The 20,577-nt window shown below is 42.7% G+C and overlaps 1 protein-coding gene across 1 annotated transcript in view; it reads right to left on the bottom strand.

The window, feature by feature from the left end:
• LOC138540371 (putative ferric-chelate reductase 1) overlaps positions 1-20,577 on the bottom strand; it is a 1,004,090-nt gene that overhangs the window by 560,114 nt on the left and 423,399 nt on the right. The window contains exon 7 of the mRNA XM_069641679.1: positions 13,129-13,230. Coding sequence (XP_069497780.1) covers positions 13,129-13,230 — 102 coding nt within the window. The remainder of the gene's footprint in view (positions 1-13,128; positions 13,231-20,577) is intronic.

Here is a 20,577-nt window from a genome sequence, read left to right as displayed (position 1 = left end):
AACACGAGAAGTAAAAACACACAGCAAAATAGATGAAAGAGTTGGGAAAAGGCTCACACTCTTATCAGGTAAAAGAATCAAACCCCAGAAATCCAGAAAATCTGCTGAGGGACTAAAAAGGTAAGGGAAATTAGCCTGGAGAATACTCCCTAACACTCTCCATTAAATATTTTGTAATTTCTCTCATTTTCTGAAATTAGTTTCAAAGCTCGTTCAGGTTGTCTAACAAATCTGGGTGAAATGTCTTGAAAAAAGGGGTTGTAAAGCGTTCTGGCCTTGGATCCTTGTTTGAGTTAAGAGAAAAAATATCAGCATGACTTTCTGTTTTATAAAGAGGGTTTCTAGCCATTCTCTCTTATGAGGGTAGATCCTGGAGAGGGCTTCCACTATTACATATTTTTGTTATCTTTTGGATTTGAACACATGCAGAACTATCTGTGTCAAGGCACTACTAATGACTTAACATGAGACAATATTGTCAGGTGTGTCAACAGAAGTGGCAGGATGTCAGTGACTCTCAAAAGCCGTGTAACAAATCTGACAACCTCGTTGCTGATTCGCTGGATGGAAGCCTCTCCCACATGGACAAGTAAGGGCAGAAGCTACCTGACTCTGACCCTGGGGTTGGCTATCTGCGGGTGGACCATGTGGGAGAGGGCAGGTTCCAGGGAGACAAAAAAAGACTGAATCAAGACAACCCTTCAGTCATAGCTGTTAGTGACAACCATCTGCCATCGCAACAATACCACATGGGTCATAGCAATAGAGATAATTACTTTTCTGGTTTTTCTAGCCCAGAACCTCATTTACCTCCCAACCCCACCTTTTTGGTACTGCAACAAGGAAGAGGGATGTAGTAATGAGGATGACTGGACACAGTAAACCAGTGCTGCGTACTAGCCATTCGAAACTGCAGAGAAAGATTGGTACATTTAAAAAGGACAAAGGTGAACATGAGATCCGGAGAACGAGAGAGCCAGAGACTGGAGAGGCACCTGATTTGCACTGACACTTTAAAGGATGCTGAAGGAGAGCAGACTGCAGAGTACGGCATAGAGGCCAATCGGCACGGTGTGCAGAGGAACCCAGTCAGGAAAGGTTTGCCACTTTTATGTTTCAGGCAGCCGAAGCTGTCAAACACAGAAGAAGGAAAAGCAAGAAGCGAAGAACTCGCAAGGCACACTGCCAGCCAGTGGACCCGGAGCACAGACGCTGGTGATACACAAGAAATGCTGAAGGCCCCAACCATAGCCGGTAAGCCAAGGGAGAGTGAGTGGGCTAATGGCACGGTTCTGGGTGAATGCTGTGTACTGTGTACTACGCAGGAGAGTCTATGTAAAGGCAGTACAATTATTAATGATGCAAACATTGTTGAGAGAAAGAGCCTAAGGAAAAGCAGTGCAATCATTACCGATATGAACATTGTTGAGAGAAAGAGCCTACATAAAGGCAGTGCATTTATTACTGATATGAAGATTCTTGAGAGAAAGAGCCCGAGCAAGGGTAGTGCAATCATTACTGATACAAACATTGTTCAGAGAAATAGTCTAAGAAAAGGAAGTTCAACTATTACAGACATGAACCTTATTGAGAGCAAGTGCCTAAATAAAAGCAGTGGATTTAATATGACCCAGTACTGGAGAAATGTTGTGAGCTGGATAAAAGAGAATGTGAACAAAGAGCGGAGGAGCCCTGGCAGTTTAGGGAACTGGACAAACACTGAGTCTTGGAATCAAACCCTAGCAAGTACGTGATGCGAACCTTGCGGGTGTGTAAACCAGGGGGTAAGAATAAACAGTGACACTAGGCCCCTCCCCTCTGAAGCACTCCTTCGTGCATCCTCTTCTCAAGAAACGCACGGCTGATCCTTCTTGTCCAGCTAACTATCGCCCAATTTCCATTACTCCCTTTCTTGGTAAACTCCTGGAAAAGTTGGCCATCTCTCAGCTTAACCTACATTCTAATTCTGTTGGCTGTCTCCATGACCACCAGTCTGGCTTCAGACCTGCCATAAGCACAGAACCTGCTCTCCTGAACTTCCATGAAGATCTGCTTTCCAACCTTGACTCTAACATACCCTCTGTCCTCATCCTCCTCGATCTCTCTTCTGCCTTCGACATGGTCAACCATACCATCCTGCTCAACCGTCTCTGTGAAAACCTGGTTATCCCTGATCAGGCTCTGGCCTGGCTGACCTCTTTCCTTTCAGATCGAACCTCTCAGGTCCAACTTGGGTCCTTCCTTTCATATATCTTCCTCTCTACCTGTGGTGTTCCCCAGGGGTCTAACCTCTCGCCCTGGCTTTTCAACCAATACCTGGCAACTCTCGCCCACTGTATTGCCACTTTCTGCTCAAATCTGCAGTGCTACGCTGATGACACTCAACGCATTTTCAGGCTGCCCTCTGCCACCTCCTCTCCCTCTCTCATCTCTGATTGCCTAACTGCCATTCATGATTGGTGTGGCGCCAATGATCTTTGTCTAAATGCCAGCAAGACGGAGATTCTCCTCATCGGCACACCTTCACTATCCTTTCCCCTCACTCTCTGCCGGCCTCCCTTGGCCCTCCTCCTACCCCCACCTGCGAGGCTAAGAACCTCAGGGTCATCTTTGACTCCACCCTTTCCTTCTCCGCCCACAACTCAGAGGTCTCTAAAAAGTCAAATTTCCGACTGCACCTCCTCAGAGGTACTCTGTCTTTCCTCTCCTTCCCCCAGAAGCTCATGGTATCCCAAGTTCTGGTTCTCTCTAGCTTGGAATATTGTAACAGCCTCTTTCTAAATCTACCTGCCTCTACTCTCCGCACTCTGCAACTAATCCAGAACAGGACTGCAAGACTTGTCCTTGGCCTCAAGCCCTGGGATCGTATCTCTCCAGCTCTGAAATCTCTCTATTGGCTCCCAGTGGATGCAAGTATTAAATTCAAAACCCTATGCATTGTCCACAAGGCTTTCGGGCCTGGGTCCAAAATACCTTCAGCTATCCCTCCGCAAATACCTCCCCTCTCAAGCTCTTTGCTCCTCTACCTCCAACTCCCTCAGGGTCAGTCGTTTTTCAAACAAACGAGCTGGGGTAGATCTTTGTCTTCGGCTGGGGCCTCCCTCTGGAACAGCCTCCCTGCCACTCTAAAACTTGAGGAGAACCATCTCTGGTTCCGGAAGCACCTCAAGACCTTCCTCTTTTCTTCTGCCTTCGCTCCCCCTCTCCCCTGCTGATCTGTTCTCTCTTGGCACTGTGCACCTGGCCACCTTCTGTCCTCCGGGCCCAGGTACCTGCTCACCCTGCCACCCTCCCGCACTGCCTCCGGGCCACCCCTTGCACTGGGGTCTGTATCTGTACCCATACAGCCTGCCCCTTTTTCATCCTGCACGTATTAGACCTACCCTGTATACTGCCTTAAACCTAGCACTTGCAAATTGCTGGCTGCACTAAAACTGTTGCCTTTATTATGTATTTATTGTTATTTATCTGTTTCTCCTCTGCTTTGCACTTTCCACTTCTCCCCCTTCCATGCACTTTTCCCCTCTCCCTCTCCCATGCACTTGCACGTTCTCAATGTCACTGGGCCTAGTAAGATTGCTGTTTTGTTCTCCCCTGTTCCCCTCCCTTGCCTTGTCGCGCTCTGAAACACTTGTGTACGAGCGCGATAGAAATAAAATATCAATATCAATACCCCTTTTTCAGGAACAAGCAACAATACCCTGGCAGGAGTGTATACCAGGAAAAAGAAGGACTTAGAAAGCTCCCCTATATAAAAAAGTGTGTAACAGAAAAGGTAAGGCTCATACCCCTTTAAGTATTCACGAGAGTGTTGGGGGAGATGGATTGTATCTCAACAGAAACGGGAGGTTCACACTGCATGAACCACATTCATGTTATGAATGGATGCGATGTTGTTACAATGATGTACTTTTGCATGTATCTAGCAATATAATAAGCGACTGGAAGTATGTTTGTCCCTGTTGTCACGCTAGAGGGAGCTGTTGCTTTAGAAAATAAGCTGTTGCAGTAGGAATTACATCAGGCCAGTTGTAGGTTTGTCTGATGCATACCACATAATATATTACTACTCTGGAAATGTCTCTCCTTATGCACTTTGACCCGTGTAGCTTCATGAAGTGAAGTGCCCATACATTAGCATTGCAGGTGTGTGACCAAGTGGAGGCAGTACTAACATTGTATTGTTTGCCATGTTAGGGGTGTTCATCTTGCAGGAAGGAACCCAAGAAAATGGCTGGGCTTGTAGTTGCAATGTCATGAAATTGTATGTCTAAGGGGATGCTGCCACAGTGGAGGCAGCCAATGATATTGTGCAGACTAGATTTCCTTGTACAGAGCTAAACCACTTGTGGTTTGGGTCATGATTTTGGAAGAGAATATGAGGGAAATGTGGGAGTGTGCCTGCTCCGGAAATGTATATATACTGTATCTGCTCTGTGGTTCAGGAAGACTCAGGTTAGTTCAACTCCAAGGAGTTTTCTAGCATCTCCCCAGCGGCCGTTGTGAAATAAACTTGGTTTAATGCCACTTTTGCAGAGGTGGGCTATTTTAAAGTGTAGAAATCAGAGGTCAGCCCTGAAATTTACTGGATTGTGAACTATGTTGTGATTCAAGAGAACTGTGTTTTGATTCAAGAGAACTGTTGCTCAATGAGAGAGTTCTCCCCCTTGAACAAATTGGAACTGTGATGAAATCATATCAGAACAACTGAGAGAAAAAAAGAGAACGTGAGATAAAAACCTATAAAGTATTGGAACATTAAATGTGAATCAGGGGAAAGAGGAAAACAACCAAGCCCTTTTGTGAATAGTATGAAATTCATCAGTGGAGGACTAAAATGGAGGAGTGAAAAGGGGAAGAATCATTCTCCTTAAGATTACGACTTTATTTTGAGGAATAACAGAACATCTGTGGAAAACAAGGTGAAATCTAGTCAAAGAGAAAAACCCGTTTCCCCTGCTGAAACTTTCATTTGTTTCTTTCCTACAATGGAGTGATTTATGATTTGAACTTTATTAAGATCCATGTTTACACATTGCATTTAATTTAGCATGCAAGGGTCAGTTTAGGGTTTTTGGGCACAGGACAGGGGATGCTTAATTTGATTAGTATCCTGACATGGACACTCCTTAGTTGTGTTGAAGCAGGGAAACTCCCTTACAGTTAGGGACAGATAGAATTCTTCCAACCCCCTTTTCTTTTGTGACCCACAATCAAGATGACACTGTGTCCGGATCTTACTATTGATACTTACAGTAGATAGCTGTTTATTGATTTCAAGGATAGTGGATGTGAATTCCATAGACAAGGGCCAACAAAAGTATATCTCCTCTGTATTTATATCTAGATTTCTGAATGACGAGGCAATGAAGTGATTCTGATAGTAATGTTCAGGCTGGTTTGTACAGATGGATTTTATTTGTCGGTAGATAGATGCTTGCCCATGAATGTATTTAAAAAACAGGCAGTGGATATTGAAAACAATATTGCATCTCACTATAAAAACAAAGTAGTGATGGCTGGAAGGTGGTTTAGAATGAATTTTAACCACTGGCATTGCTCTGGGCAGCCCTTCAGACGATCGTTCTTCCTCTGCCAAGCCATTACAGAAGGAGAAAGACCTTATGCAAATCAGGCCTGGGCCCACCCCAAAAGGGGCAGTCCAGCCCGAACTGCTAGTTCACATCCCTTCTGCACGAGACCACAAGCATACCCAAACATGTTTTGGCCTTATTGGGCCTCATCTGTGAGGAGTAGCTTGGGTCTCTAGGCCCAGCAGGCACAGGACCCACGTCTGTGCATACCCATCCCACTCGGGGTGACAAAGCAAAAACAAAGAGGTGATGGCTGGAAGGTTTAGAATGAATCTTAACCAGTGGCATTGCTCTGGGCAACCCTCCAGACCATCGTTCTTCGCCTGCCAAGCCATTACAGAAGGGGAAAGACCTTATGCAAATCAGGCTTGGCCCCATCCCTCTGTAAGCCAGTGTAGGGATCGAAGGAAAGAGGTAATAGATTTTGCCTGTGGAAGTGAAAAAATCAAATGGACTGTCCTGTTTGGGACATTTTGCAGTAATTCAACTTTGCAATTAGGGATGCCTAAATAAAGAGAACTACAATAGTCATTCCTGGCATTAATGAACGATCTGGCCACCTATGGATAGTTTAGTTTCTCAATAGATGGAGAGATGTTGTGAAGGAGTCTAATTTTAAAAAAGAGGGTGTTTTTACCAGTTGATTTATCTGGGCCGTTAGATCTAATTACTGCTGCCCGTAAAATATTAGATGTCAAAGAATATCGAAGGGGGTAAGTCATAAGTTTGATTTAGGGCCAAATAGAATAACTGGTCTTACTGGGGTTCAACTGTAGGCAATTCGCTAACATCCATAATTTGCCTTTAATGTAAATTTGAGTGTTGTCTGGGCATAGACCATCAACAAAGTATAGACATCTATAAAAATCAGAAAATGTCTGAATTTTCTGGGTCTCTTCAAAACATCTAGAGGCTATCTATATGTACACTGTGTTTTATTTTGTGCTGGCAGAATATGCACATGCTAAGGCCCATTCTGTGTAACCCATGTCTGTACTGTACACAGACTCCATTCCTGGCAGGTCTTGCCAGTCCCAGCAACCTGACGTCACAGCCTGCCGTTCTCTATCTTTGCCTGATTTGGATTTCAGCTATTATTATTCTGTTATTCATATATTATAAATTAACAAGGGGGGGTCCTGGGAGTCATTCTGCCAGACATTAGTCCTGGTTACGAGAGACTTACCCAGAGTCTTTAGCTCACTATCTTTCACAGAGAAGAAATATCCCAAAAATATCAGTCTTTGACCTGCCCTGGGGCAGTCCAGTACCGAAATGCTGGGCAGGACAGAGACTGATATGTTTGGGATATTTCTTCTCTGTGAAAGATAGTGAGCTACAGACTCTGGGTAAGGCTCTTGTAACCAGGACTAATGTCTGGCAGAGAGTCTCCCAGGACCCAACTAGTTATTTGCATTCATATATTGTACACATAAGGCTATGCTAACTGATTCCGTGTAACGAAAGGCTATTAACCACAAGGCCTAACTGCTGTTTGGAAGACTTGTTGTAAGAAACCATTATGCAAACTGTCTGGTAGCGCCCACCTGGATTTGGGGCTACACTGTATTCTATTATCAACAGGCTACTCTTTGAGACTTTCTGTCACACTCTCTCCAAATCTCAGCTGTCATTTAGGTCCAAAATACAAACATTTTCAGTCAGCCTTGTTCGGTGTGCGTCTCATTATTTTTTATTGTTTCTATTACAAAAATGTCACCTTATCAATTCTAACGTGGATTGGCTGGAATTATGTCTGATTTTTGACTTTCTCTTGATTATTTTGCTTTAGACTCAAGATACCTCTCTCTCCCCTATTGGTTTGTTGCATACACACATATCATATCCCACCCTGTATCCTTCTAAATGCCTGTCTAGAGTCTGTTTCCTGGTACCAGGACTCCAAAGAACCAAATTCAGTCAGAAGAGTGAGTGCATAGGCTTTACCAAGATTTGAAGGTGGTGCTAACTCTGAACCCCTACTGAGGCACTAACTGCATCCCAAGAGACATTGGCAAATGTGCTTTTGGATTATTCAAACTTAAGAATTAACCATGTGTGCCTCTAACACCATTCAGCCCCCTAATACATATTGTGGTAGGGTACATATTGTGGTAGACCTCTCTGCTTTGAAAATCAGTGGCACTTTAATAAACATTCAAGAGGACAGTAATCAAATAAAGTATACGGTGTGAAGTCCTTTAAATGGTCAGTGAAGTTGAGCTAAACAGTAACTAATCATCACGTATGTAACCCCTGTGTGAATGGGAAAACAATGTAAAGCCTTAATGTCTGGTAAACGTGTTCTACAAGTGTCCTGCATGCTATATTTCCCCTCCCACTTCTTCCCGTGGAAAGGTACAAGGACTGGGACATCAAAGTGTTGAGTTCTCCCCCAAAGGTATATTTGTCCTAGCAAGGTCCTCCCGACACTGAAAGAATGACTGTTGATTTTCATTTGGTAAAGAGACCATTGCTTTCAACAAGGCTTTCCCTGCTAGAAACTCAGTAAGCAAAAATGGGATATTCCATTTACAAGAGAGTGTTTTTCTGTATAAGAATGTCCCTGTCTGCACATTTAGAAGTGGTGTATGCCAGGAAGATTGCAGGACAGTTCCTTTCTCTAAGCCTACCTTGGTCTTTATGTAGTAAATAGGTTTCCTGAGCAAAAGCGATCTCTCTGCAAACTGCCTGACCTACTTATCAGGACAATTGAGTCCCCTAACATTAATTGTTAAGCATATGATAGTGAAGGGAAATAAGGGATTCCATAAAATGACAACCCTGAATGACTGAAATGTGTTATCACTTTGGACTAAATCATCAGATCTCTCTCCACGTCACAAACCTTGCCCCATCTCTCACCTCCCACTATCTGATTCATGCAAAGACTTAAATGTTGGGAGACGTGGGGCCTCATTACAACTATGGCGGTAAGGCAACAACTGCGCCAGTATCGCTACCGGCACTGTTGCTACCGTACCGCCATACTAGGAGTTCTGCTCGCGGGTACCTTTGCAGAGAGCAGACCTGGCCTGGTGGCCGTACCGGCACCCGCAAGCAGAACATGATGGTAGCACCGGTACTGTTATTAACGGTACCAGTGCTACCACCCTCCCCACTCCCATTGAGCACTATGTGGCTCAAATGGGAATGGGGATGTACCAGGCCCGGCACCCACGAAAGGGCAATTACCGGGTCCGGCTGGCCCGGAATAGCCCGGTAATTGCCTATATGTGGGTGCTAGACCCGGATGCGAGTTTGGAGGTAGCCTTGCTGGTTTTACCTCAAACCTCGTAATGATGCTCTCTCAGTGTCCCCTGCTAACTCCAATCTGGCCAGCAATCCAATCTTTCATATGTATAATCATATAGGCAAAACTATAAGATTACAGTAAAACTGTGCAAGTAATTTGCTGTATCAATTGCATGTTTCCCACAGGTTTCCAGAACACAACTTGATGGCCACAAATACCATCCACTGGAAATGCACCATGTACATGTTGGACAGGTTAAGTAAACAATGCAGTGCCATTTATGACTATTGCAACAGTCGCAGACAAGGTTTAGAATGAGCATTTCCTCATACAGCAATACACTGGCATCTTCTGTTTGTTGTAGGTTGTGTGCTACATCCTTTGATGGAGGCATCCAAACATGCCAGCTACCACAGCACAACACTCAGTAACATCCCCACCCTCCACTAGTGTTCTTCTTGGAACTCAAACTAGCCAACATGATAAGGGTACTTGATTTGGTAGGCAGGGTGGCTACAGCACAATTAGTGAATGATATCCCCTCAAGCATGCATGGATATCTTGTATGAAAGTTAACACTGGATCCCTTCTAGGCTTGTTTCTTGGATCAACAGGGCTGAAATTCTGCTGAATATGAACTCTCTGAACTCTCTGAACCAAAAATATGAAGTACAGTTCAGATGGACATAGATGTACCAATACCACAGGTGATGTTGTTACTGAAGGAAGACTGAGTCAACACGCAGCCACCAAAGACCTCAGGAACACTGTCTTCATCATCAGAGAGTAAATAGATCCTATTGGCCACACCACCAGATACATCTTCAGTAAACACTACTGATAGTAAGAGCCTGAGGAATATTGTCCTCGCTCATTGGGGATACTCGGCAGCTTAGATGGTGCACACATCTAACAGTAGCAGGTATAATGACCAATACAATACAGGTTCAGTAAAAGGACCATCTGGCAAGCACAACTTGTGATAACTGCCATTTAATCCTTAATTTGCCCCCTTTCCAGTGTACAGTTTGAGCAGGTATTGTTTTTTGTGTTATATGACTGTAGAAGATGCCTGGCAATGTCCCAGTGAACACTGCTCCGGGGAAGACTGTGGCAAGACTCCTAGCCACACACATAGCCAATAAAGCATCTCTGATGATGAAGCCTTGCTTTCCACTTCAAGCCACATACCAAACAGTGACAGAGGAATGTTTGCTGCACTTGTGGTCATGAAGCAAATAATTATATTGATTGTCTTCTAGTGTAGGTCAGTTGTGAGTGTCATATCATGGCAAGATGCCATTAGCTCATGTTCAATCTCTTCTTCTGTTCTTAGGTCCTGCTCTCAGCTCCTGCTATTTGTTTTATTTTATTTTTGTAATTGTATTGTTTAAAACACAGACCTAGCTCGAGAGCAGCTGAGCTCTATACAGAGTGTGGGTAGCCAGCATGTGGGCTGGCATCTTTTAACAGTAGCACAGTTATGTGAGGTCTGTGTGTCGGTTAGTGCGTCCTTTGGAATTAGTCCCTTTTTTATTCCTATTAATTAATTCATCTTTTATATGGTGCTAAATACCAGAGACCAGTCTCTAAGCAAAATAATTGATTGGGTTCTCCTGGTACCTAAGAGAAAACAACAATAACCTTTTTGGGTCAGCGTGAGATATGTACGGGTTCTCTCTGCTAACTTTCTGTGGTTCTCCTGATTCTTGAGAGCAACTATTCTCTGAGAGAAGGCAACATGAAAACTGTTTGGGTTCTCCCCCACGCTGTTAGCCGCCAACATAAGAATGTTGTGTGTACTCCTCACTACCTTGGGAGCAGCTAACATTAGACATTTTTGGGTTCTATGCACGCTTCACAAGAGAGGCACAGACATATCTCTTTCCAAGGTATTTTTACCACCAGTGTAAAGATACCATTGTTATGCCTTTGAAATGGTCACACCTACAAAAGACATGCTAAATGCAGCCTCATTGGGCATATACTAAAAATGTCCATGCATTATCTAGTATTAAACGTCTTTGTATTCTTCCCAAGCCACAAAGGGAAAATAACCCAGTAATCCTGAGTTTAGATATTGGGTTTGATAGTGTTACTGAAGAGAGGAGCATCCCTTAAATAGCTGCAACTGTTGGACTCAAATGAATTGGAAATTGCTGGATAGAGAGAAGGTTACCCCAAAACATTATAAAATCATCCTCCCCATAATGGTAGCAATGGGGGGCCATAGTGATGATCCAGTCAATATCTGGGACATGTATGAAGATAATAAAACCGTTGTTCATGCAACCATGTTCTGTTGGTCAAATTAACCAGAGTATGGCAATATGGAAAAATGTGATACAAACTAACCATAGCATACTAATCATGGTAGCTGCAGGTGCATTGACCGTGGACACAGGGCACTAACTAAAATCTGACATGAATGGAATTGTGCAACAGATCCAGAGCCAGACTAATATTACTAGCGTGATTAGGGCAGATTCACATGATTCGATAGACTGCATGAGGAAGATATCAAACGCATTGGCAATTGAAAAGTGCACCCGTTGCATGCATGCTTGCTCATTATACAAATATCTGAGCAAATCAGCTGATATGCCACGGCCAACTTCCCAGGGGGGTGACAGATGGGCATGGCTAGCTGGGGCAATGGCACGCCACAGAGCTAGGACCGGGCCCTCTCTTATGTTGCAGAAAACATGTGTCACTTCATTGAGGAAAGGAGGGCGCTCTAGAGGCAACATTTACATACTCAGAATTGGTGTGCACATTTATTTGATATTCTTTTTCAGGTGGAAAAAGAAAGGGAAGAGAAAGGGAGTGAAAAAACCAACAATCAAATAGAGATTCACAACAGGATTTCACAAAGGGTTTGTTTTATATGTTGCTCTAAACTCTATTTTGATAATACAATCCATCAAAGTACAAGCACACAAATAAATGTACGATTCTTTATAAATAAAATCCACAAACAATTTATAAATCATGCATTTACAATGATAAAATACATGATTTAAATAAACTATTGTTGTGAGCAAAAATGTCCTGCTCATGAATTAATAATATCTTTCAGTGAATGATCTCCCCTTCTCAATGCTGTTACCATGTAACACAATGATGTCTAAGTAACAAGGGGATTGTCAACCAATACTGAATAGACCAATGCAGGTCTGCATTGGGTAAAACAAAGGGGCTCATTCTGAGCCTGCCGGTCCGGAAACAACTGTGCCGTTAAGCTTACCGGCACCGTTGTTTACAGACTGGCATATTACAGGTCTGCATGCCAGAGCCACTGTGGCCGACAGGACGGACCCTGCCGGGCACAGCAGCAATGGTATGCAGACCCTCACGGAAGCACCAGCACCGCTAACAATGGTGGCAGTGCTTCCGGTTCCCTATACCAATAGAGTCCCATGGGACTCTATGGGATAGGGGAATTACAATTTACTGCTGGTAAATATTTATGAATCCGGTGGCAATCCGCTGGTAGTACTGGCACGGTTACCGCCGGACCCGTAATGAGGCCCATAGATTCTTAAAACAGGTGCTTTAATTCTACGCCATGTCTCTCATTAAGCTCGACAAACACATATGAAACGCAATAGGTCTTCAGAGCTCGATGGGCAAAACCAACAATTAACAGCATTACCCACCGACCCTAAATTCAACCATTTAGCCTTAATTGATCTCAGTTGAATTAAATTGAGCCTAGCTCGAGCAATTAGAGTTTGCTCATGTTTATAGTTTGACCATGTAAGCTAACTTGACAGACCACTGGTGCCAGTATTACACAATTATGATTTGTAGTTCTAGTAAGTTCTCTTGATTCTCTTTCTTGTACTACTTGAATAATTTTCCTTTGATCTCAGTGCCAATTCTGTTTTTACTATATTTATGGTGGTTGGGTTCGTATATATAATTATTGATACTTGTTTCCAGCTCTTGACAATGTAGTTGAATAATCTATAAGGTGTCCAGTGACGTCAAGACCGAGCACGAGGTTCCTCATGTGATTGTGACATCCCCCTCTCTATATCCACAAAAGAGGTCTATTGAATCATGGTGCAGCTTGTTTCTGTGGTATTCGTTTGGGTGGGCGATTCTTATGTGCCTTTATATGAATCCTTTAGAATGAAACCAAGGGTACTTCCCTTATATCAACGATGCTACTAATAATCACATTGCCATCCAGGGCATAGCAATGCTGTTGAGCTTAAGGATTCACATAAAATGAAATCAGAAACAAACATACACAAACTCACACACACTTACCTGAGGTCTAAGGGTTGGTGACGTTTGTCCAGTTGAAAAAGCATTCTGAATTTCCACATGTCCAGTATTGTTTAAAACACACATATAAATGTCGTCATTTCCCTGAAAGAGAACACAAGTATGGTTGAGCCGTGCGCCATTATTTCATTACGTCAGAGCTATAAAGCATTACAACCAAGAAATGAAGCTCGGACAGGATGAGTTACCCCATGTCCACAGTCAGCTTTATTCCTATGAGTGTGCACGAGGAAGAAACTCGGAGTGTGCACGTTTCCTCCACGCCTGCACCTTTTTATATGCCAATGAAATGTAAATTAGTCAGAGCAAATCCACACCCGAGTTCTGGTACGATGTTTAAAAGCGTCAGTGAATTAATGTTAATGTTCTTGTATTGTACCAGGATTTTCTCCAAGCTGATAAAATGTTTAAGCCATTGACCACCGCCATGTTTGTTATGGTAGCCATTATTGCAGATGTCTGCCACTCACAGCAGAGATATCGCCTAGGTTCACATCAAGTGTGCTTTGGAAGGTCAGAAGCATGTGTAACACAGACTATCCTTCTCAGTCTTAAATGTGATGAGTCTGGGTTCATTAGAATAAGGTCCTTCAAAGTCTTCTGTATGTTCACTCTAAATTATACCCATTCATGTCTGCATGCGCTCCTGTGGGAATGGGCGACAGAATCTTTGAGAGCAATGAAGTCATATTTCTAGTTATACTTCTTTATACGAGATCTGAAAATGTAAGTGCACGGTTTATGAGAGTATCATTTATAACAGAGGTAGTCAACCTGTGTCACCCAAGATGTTTAGGCATACGATTCTCTCACCTTTGAACATACTAAGCTAGGGCTGGAGGAAGTTGTAGTCCAAAACATGAAGAACTACACACCACACAGTCAATTGCCACTTAGCGCTACAAAATAGAGGTTACTATTACACAGTTCAATAGCACTTAGTTTATTTACCTTGTAAAGAGAAAAGGATGGGTGTTTCACCTATTGTGTTACAAGAATATAACACAATATGGATCAAAATGTGTATTTAAACAGTGAAATGTGTGTACCTTTACCACCACTTGTAATCCTGTGGAGTTACCACAGGATTACACGTTGTGGCAATACAGTTTAAATCCACATTTTTGCAGTCCTTTGGACTCTATTGGGGTGTGTTCAGATTTACAGCAGGTGGCAATTCCACCAATGTAAATCCATCAATTTATGAGTGAGATCCTTCACATCCCCTCACCAATTTGTAGTATTGCAGTCCTGAAAAGTGGTGGTAATTGCATTACCATCATTTTACTGCAGTGTTTCCCAATACTGCAATATGAGCCCCAATGTGTTTTGATAATATATTTTCTACATTAACACTATTGCCTATAGTTTTAAGACCATGCTTGGCAATGCGACCTAACACATACACTCTTCCACCATGCTTTAAGATAAGTTAATGCCCTCTTCTATGTAGCATTTCATGTGTTCTTAATAGTTGCTGTGATGTCTTTAGTATTTACTTGTAACATTTATAATTGATATTCTTAAATGTGCTGGCCTCAACATATCGTACTGGACTGGCGTGTGTCTTCTAAATTTTATAAAAGTAGGTTTCAATCAAGGTCATCATAGATCCAAATATGTTTTTTTTCATTGATGGTATAGAGTCATTAGAGATAGTGGTTATAACTCAATATAGACTGAGGGAGATGTCATTTTAGCAGGATAATGATTTACCTGGTGAAGAGTCATCATTCCAAGCGATGATGACACCTCCCAAGGTATAAATTAGCTCATGGTGGTAGTAGCCATAGATGTTGTGTTGGTGAAGTAGAACATTTTACTGAGTTAGTACATTAAATGTGGTTTTATTTTGTATTATTTAAATAACATGGCCGTCTTCATATAGTAGGCTTTTGAATGGCAACTTGGTTGAATTGAAACAAATTTAACATGAGCATGATTTCATCATACATTAGTATGTACGTTTTTAATAAGAAGGTAAAAACGTTTGCCAATATTTTAACTTTCTCTTTCGTATTGTGAAATAGCATGTAGCAGCAAACAACAAGGTCCTCTCAGAGATGAAGTGTCTTATTGACAGAAACCTTGTCTTGATTTTGTGTTGTTGATTCCCTATCTGCTTCTGAAGACAATGTTCAGAATTCAGTCAATACCAGTAGTTATTGACTCTACTCAAACATTCTGATTGGCTGAGAGGATGTCAATAACTATCTCCATGTGCTAATCTCGTTTATCAACCTGGTGCAGTTTTCTACAATACTGTATTTGATATCCAGCAGCGTGGGCCTCCACATAAACATATCCTACTAAAAAAGTGCCACTATTGTATGTTTTTTAAGCACTTTTAATTAATTACAATTTTTAAAATACTTCCAAAATACAAATTTTGGCCAAGTGAATGATGAATTTTGCCTGCATTCATATTTTATTACCACATAAAGTAAAACTCACTTGCTATCTCAATTCGTAAGTGGGGGGTATTTTAAAATATAAAATATATACAATAGCATAGGCTTAATTCCAAGATTAGTGGCGTGGGAACAAAAGTGTCAGTAGTTCTGTTACTGCCCTTTTTTTTTGGCAGTAACATAATTTCCATCGTTTTTCCTGCATCACCAACATGGAATTACTTGAGAAATAAGCCCGGAGCCTAGTGATTTTAAAAACAGGAGGCCTAGTTCTAATCTAATTGCCTCAATAAGCACTGTTCCCAGAAGGCCCAAAAGGTAATGCTACATGTTTCCCTCTATTTTTGTCAACCATGACACCGCCTTTTCACGATATATTTTCAAAGCATATAGGATGACCAGAATTATCAAAATGCTATAAACCCAGACTTTTGCCTCAATCAGGAGAGTATCAATTCATAACCACCTTTTCTGCCAAATGAGTTCAAGTCTTGGTGTTTCTGATGTTCATGCCCAAGAACTTATACTCAATAACCTGTATCATGTATCATCCGCATATACCAAGGAATACATATCCTCATTACCAAATCGACGGAGGAAATTGTTTACTTTTTTCAATGCAGAAACAAAGTTTAAAACACATAGATTATATAACATTGGGGCAAGGACATACCCCTGCTTTAGGCCGCTATTAGTGGGAAAGGTGTCAGATAAATCTCCCTTTTGGGATAATCGAACCTTAACATAGGTGTCACTATATAATAGCTTTAGAAAATAAAGAATGGAAGGATTGATGCCACAACGACTGAACTCATCTCATAACTTGCAGCAATTCACACTATCAAAAGTGGAGGTGTAGTCTACAAAACATATACATAAGGCAGACTCTTGAGAGGATAATGTATCTGATATCAGTTTCTGCGGGTTCTGCAGCACTCAAATGGAATGTGATGTTCTGCACTTGTCTTGAAACCCATGTGGGCCATGTTTAAAAGGCCATTTTTATCCACCCAGGTTGTTAAAATGTCCAAGAGCAGGCACAAAAAAAATATTTAAACTTTTATCTAACATTGCCAGCAGTCTGTAATTTTCCAGCATCTGCCAAGGTACCTTTATATGGACAGCAATCAATAATGACTGATGCCTAGACCAAGGCAATCTGCCATTCTCACAAATGTGGAGGAAAAGCAAATACAGTAAATAAGCCCAGAGACATGGGTCATTCTCGATTGTAACATTACATAAACCATCCGGGCCAACTGCTCTGGATGATTTTACCTTCATTATAGTCTTGACCTTGTCAACCTCTTTGATTTGATGCCAAACCATGGACCTAATCATTGATTTATATTGTGTCTCTACAATCTGGCTTCAGAGCTGCCAGAAGCACGGAAACTGTTCTCCTGAACATCCTTAAAGACCTGCTCTCCAACCTTGATTCCAACACCCCGTGTGTCCTCATCTTACGTGATCTCTCTTCTGCCTTTGACATGGTCAACCAGGTCATCCTGCTCAACCGTCTCTGTGATAACCTGGGTATCACTGATCACGTCCTGTCTTGGCTGACTTCTTTCCTCTCCAATCAACCCTCCCAGGTCCAACTTGGGTGCTTACTCTCCTCTATCTCTGTAACTACCTGTGGTTTTCCCCAGGAGTCTAACCTCTCTCCTTGGTTGTTCAAACAATACCTAGCACTTCTTGCCCACCGCATTGCCGCTCTCTGCCCCAACTTTCAGTGCTATGCGGATGACACTCAACTCCTTTTCAGGCTCCTTTCCGCCACCTCTGCTCCTTCTCTCATCTCTGACTGCTGTCTGCTATCCAGGAGTGGTGTGCCGCTAACAATCTCTGCCTCAATGACAGAAGACTGAGATTCTCCTCATCGGCACACATGCTCCCTCCTTTCCTGTCACTCTCTGGCTGGCCTCTCTTGGCCCTGTCCCTGGTCCCTCAACAGAAATGTTTGGTTTGCCCATGGTGAATAGTAGCAGACTCGGGCAGTAGTAAGTAGAAATACACAAATGAAGTAGTACTGCTACTAAAAAGCTCAACCCAATTGCATCCTCATGTGAAGCAAAACATTTTAGTTGTATCGGGGAACCTTCCTTCTTTTACTAATGGAGTGTATCCCAATGTTAATTGCCCGTGAAGTTGTCAGGAAGAAAAACACAAATAAGGGGCTGCATCGTGAATATTATTAATTGTATTGAGAGAAAATAAGGGGCTCTTATATACACTTGCATATACAACACATTTCTAGACTGGAGAAAAAAACATGTATTGGTGTCATAAACAAAACAGCATAAATCATATTCTGGTCTTAAAGCTAATGTGATTTTAAGAAAAATCAAAATCACAACATGAGACGTGAAAACAGCATATATGATAAATACACCTGTGGGTTTGCACCTAAATAGTGCTTAAAAACCTACATTGTAAGAAATATCCAGATTCAAAATTTCTGGTGTGTGGACTTTTCTTAACTTGCATGCTTCATCATGAATTATTCAGATGCCTAAAAAGTTCTAATAATCATGCATCTGCCTGGTAAATTTTGCAGGAAAAAAATAATAATCCTGATAACCATATGCCAACATCGCAGGTGGTAGGGTTGTGGTCAAACCACCAAATGTGTTTGGATCACGTGAAATATATCAGTCAAAAAGCCGATAACAATAGGCTTGTTGTTCCCCCTTGCATGAAATTGGTGTTTCGGCTGCATTAACATCCATCTTGAGACTGAATCAGAAGGATTTCTAGTTGTCCATAGTAGCCGCCTTCATCAAGGTGATTAAACGGCCCCACAGATAGCTTGTGGATAGTCTCTTCGTAAGGCACGCTCCTCGGCCGGAACTCTGCAAGTAGCAAGACTGTTTGCCAAATCTGGTAAGAGATGTGCGCGTTTGTCGGCAGCGAGAAGTGCAGGAGTTTGGTGCATCCAACGTCATCCATCTCTGAGGTAAATGGGTGTACGTGTGGTATCCATTTCAGTCCTCCTAAAGTGAAGAGCAGAGAGCAGGGCACTCCTCATGTCCGTGTGCCAAAAGGTAATGGGACCCTCATCCCGGAAGGCATCTTGTACCTCCTTGAGAATCCTGTGTCTGCACTGGAGCGGGAGCAGCTTCGTTCCCCGAGGCGATCCTGAATTTGTTGTCTGCCTCGTAGATCTCTGTGCCTTTCTGAAGCCAAAAAAACGTTCTGATGCAGCCATGCGGCATCCACCAGTGGTGCCCCAACCAGTGAGGCTAAAAACCTCAGGTCATCTTGGACTCCACACTTTCCTTCTCTCCTCACATCAAAGATGTCTCTAAGAAGTCACATTACCAGCTGCACTTCCTCAGAGGTATTCTTCTTTTCCTCTCCTTCCCCAGAAGCTCACCGTCTCCAGAACTCTGGTTCTCTCTAGACTGGACTACTGCAACAGCCTCTTTCTAAATCTGCCTGCCTCTACTCTCGCCCTCTGCAACTCATCCAAAACAGGACTGCAAGACTTGTCCTTGGCCTCAAGCCAAGGGATCGTATCTCTTCAGGACTAAAATCTCTGCACTGGCTCCCAGTGGCAATGAGGATTAAGTTCAAAACCCGCTGCATTGTCCATAAGGCCTTCTGGGGCCTGGTGCCTCAATACCTTCAACTCTCTCTTCCTAAATATATTCCTTCTCGAGCTCTTCGCTCATTCGCCTCCAACTCCCTCAGGGTCAGTCGCTTCTCCAAAGACCAAGTTGGTGGTAAATCTCTTTCTTCTGCTGGGGCCTCCCTCTGGAACAGCCTCCCTGCCTCTCTGAAACTTGAGGAGAACCATCCCCGGATCCGGAAGCACTTCAATACCTTCCTCTTTTCTTCTGCTTTCTCTCTTCTGTTAATCTCCTGGTTGAAACTGAAACTGCATTGGTTTACCTGGCTACCCTCTGAACACGGGTACAGGTCCCCTCCCCGCCAGTTGCACATGTGCACTACCCCCCCCGGCAACCCTTGCACTCAGGGACTGTTCTGTATCCCTATAGCCCCCGACCAGCACTTGACACCTGATGTCTGCCCTTACCTTGGCACATGCCATCAGCTGGCCGCACTTCTTATTTATTGTCTTTATTTATTTTATTTATTTATCATTATTTATTTTTTATGGTTATATTATGTACTGCACTGACCCCGCCCCCTTGCTCCCCACACTTGTCCCCTTCCCGCTTCCCCTGCGCAATCTCAATGTCACCTGTCCTAGTAAGATTGCTGTCTCTGTATTCCCTCTGTTCCCCCTCCCTTCCCTCATCGCACCTTGAAACACTTGTGTGTAGGTGCGTTATAAATGCCAAATCATATCATATCATTCCAAAATAACATTTTCAAATGACTTGCCCAAGCTACTTCAGAAACACAGGAAATGTATATCGATGTCGACCCTGCACTAAGCGTGCGTATCATATGCCAAAACCTACTGAAGTCAACCGTCTTGATGAGCCAGTTTACAAACTTCAAACCAGCTCAGGATTCACTAGAACGATAATTATGGAGCCAACGTTTGTACTGGGTTTTCAATTTACCACAATTCACCCTCTTAGTTGTTTCATTCATGGTGTGGTTTCTCTTGATCCTCCATAAAGCCACATTCAGCTCCTTTTTTTCTTAGAAACACCCACATCAAATAGGTGCCCCTCTTTATTCAAAGAACCACATCTATGTATGTACCTACGAGAGCACGGGCCATAGAGATGTATAATGTTTTCCAGCTCCCACTCACATTCACTCAACATATCCCAGATTTATCCACGGAGACATGTGCAGTGTTAAAGTTGCCTATATCAACTGCTGACTACTGTAGTCTATTACCCTGAATGTTTACTGTGGGATTATAGGTTAGTTTTTCCTTGACAGGATGATTATATCTCTGCAGCTACAATTCAAGACTGACATGATCACTCAGACTAATAGGAAAAATTAAGAGCACAGGAAAATAATTCTTGACTATCTGGCTCCTAAAAATGAAGTCTATACAACTATTAAAAGTCCCATTTGACCAGGTGTA

Source organism: Ambystoma mexicanum, chromosome 1q (genome assembly GCF_040938575.1).
Source record: "Ambystoma mexicanum isolate Mex_15411 chromosome 1q, UKY_AmexF1_1, whole genome shotgun sequence".
Classification (NCBI taxonomy): domain Eukaryota; kingdom Metazoa; phylum Chordata; class Amphibia; order Caudata; family Ambystomatidae; genus Ambystoma; species Ambystoma mexicanum.
The sequence above is the reverse complement of the archived record's forward strand: the minus strand, read 5'-3'. Positions and strand labels throughout refer to the sequence as shown.